Raw genomic sequence first — 1,205 nt, forward strand, 5'->3', positions numbered from 1 at the left:
CAATTCAAAATTCACCTCATTGAAACAATTATTTAGCTCTTAAAGTTGCATATCAATCACTGAATAAAATAGCTCCACACGAAAGAAATGCAAGTTTGTAATTTCATGAGATTTGCGTCGTGGTCTACCTCTAGGTGTCCAAGTATCATCCATCTTGGGAATATTAATGTTGTTATTTTTGCAAAATGAAGAGACTTGATCAAGAAGATAATCCCACCCTTCTCCCGCATGTTTTGTAATTGTTGCTTGCATATCTTAACTAAGCACATGGAATTTAAAATATCTTGATCCTCCCTTTGTAGTGCTCTTGATAACTCATTTGTAACACCCAATATGGTTCTCATTAAATGGAGACTAAATATAAAATCAAATGATTGCATCGTTTCCAACAAATTCTTTGCTTAAAATCTTTGTTCACTTGATCCATCATCAACAATTGTTTCAATAATTTTAATTGTCGATGAAAACATAGTAATCAAGCTCATTAACGTACCATAATGTGAACCCCAATGTGTGTCTCCAGAGCATTTAAGAGAAGTATTTTGATTCAAACCACGCCCCCTTGAAATCTCACAATTTTCAACTGCTTCCGCAACTATTTTAACCTGATTATCTTGAAGAATATCACAATGCTTAGATGACCCACTAACAACATTCACCACACTAGAAGTAAAAAAAAATAGTGAATCAATCTGAATATGTCTTCTGGCCACAGCTACAAGCGCTAATTGAAGTTGATGTGCAAAATAATGAATGTAAAAAGCACAAGGATTTTCCTTCAAAATAAGTGCTTTAAGACCGTTGAACTCACCCTTCATATTACTTGCTCCATCATAACCTTGTCCTCTTAGTCTTGATATACTCAATCCATATCTTGAAAATAGTTTATCAATTGCAGCCTTAAGAGACAAAGTAGTAGTGTTAGGAACATGTTCAATGCCTATAAAGTGTTCAATCACATGTCCATTCTTGTCCACATAGTGCAACACAATAGCCATTTGCTCCTTTGTCGATATATCACGAGATTCATCAACTAAAATAGAGAAAAGAGAATCTCTAATATCTTTGATAATAATATTGGTAGTTTCAACTGCGGCAGCATTAACGATGTCTTTCTAAATATCGGGTGATGTTAATTTCAGATTTTCAGGAGCATTTTTTAGTGTAGCAATTCTAACATCATCATTAAAATAAGCTGCAAATCG

The 1,205-nt window shown here is 33.9% G+C and overlaps 1 protein-coding gene across 1 annotated transcript; it reads right to left on the bottom strand.

The window, feature by feature from the left end:
• Positions 1-401: 401 nt before the first annotated feature.
• On the bottom strand, positions 402-998 carry LOC133796061 (uncharacterized). Its single transcript, XM_062233541.1, has one exon. The coding sequence runs from the start codon at positions 996-998 to the stop codon at positions 402-404; it is 597 nt and encodes a 198-aa protein (XP_062089525.1).
• Between the last annotated feature and the right edge of the window lie 207 nt (positions 999-1,205).

The sequence above is a fragment of the Humulus lupulus genome, chromosome 8, assembly GCF_963169125.1.
Source record: "Humulus lupulus chromosome 8, drHumLupu1.1, whole genome shotgun sequence".
NCBI classification, from domain to species: domain Eukaryota; kingdom Viridiplantae; phylum Streptophyta; class Magnoliopsida; order Rosales; family Cannabaceae; genus Humulus; species Humulus lupulus.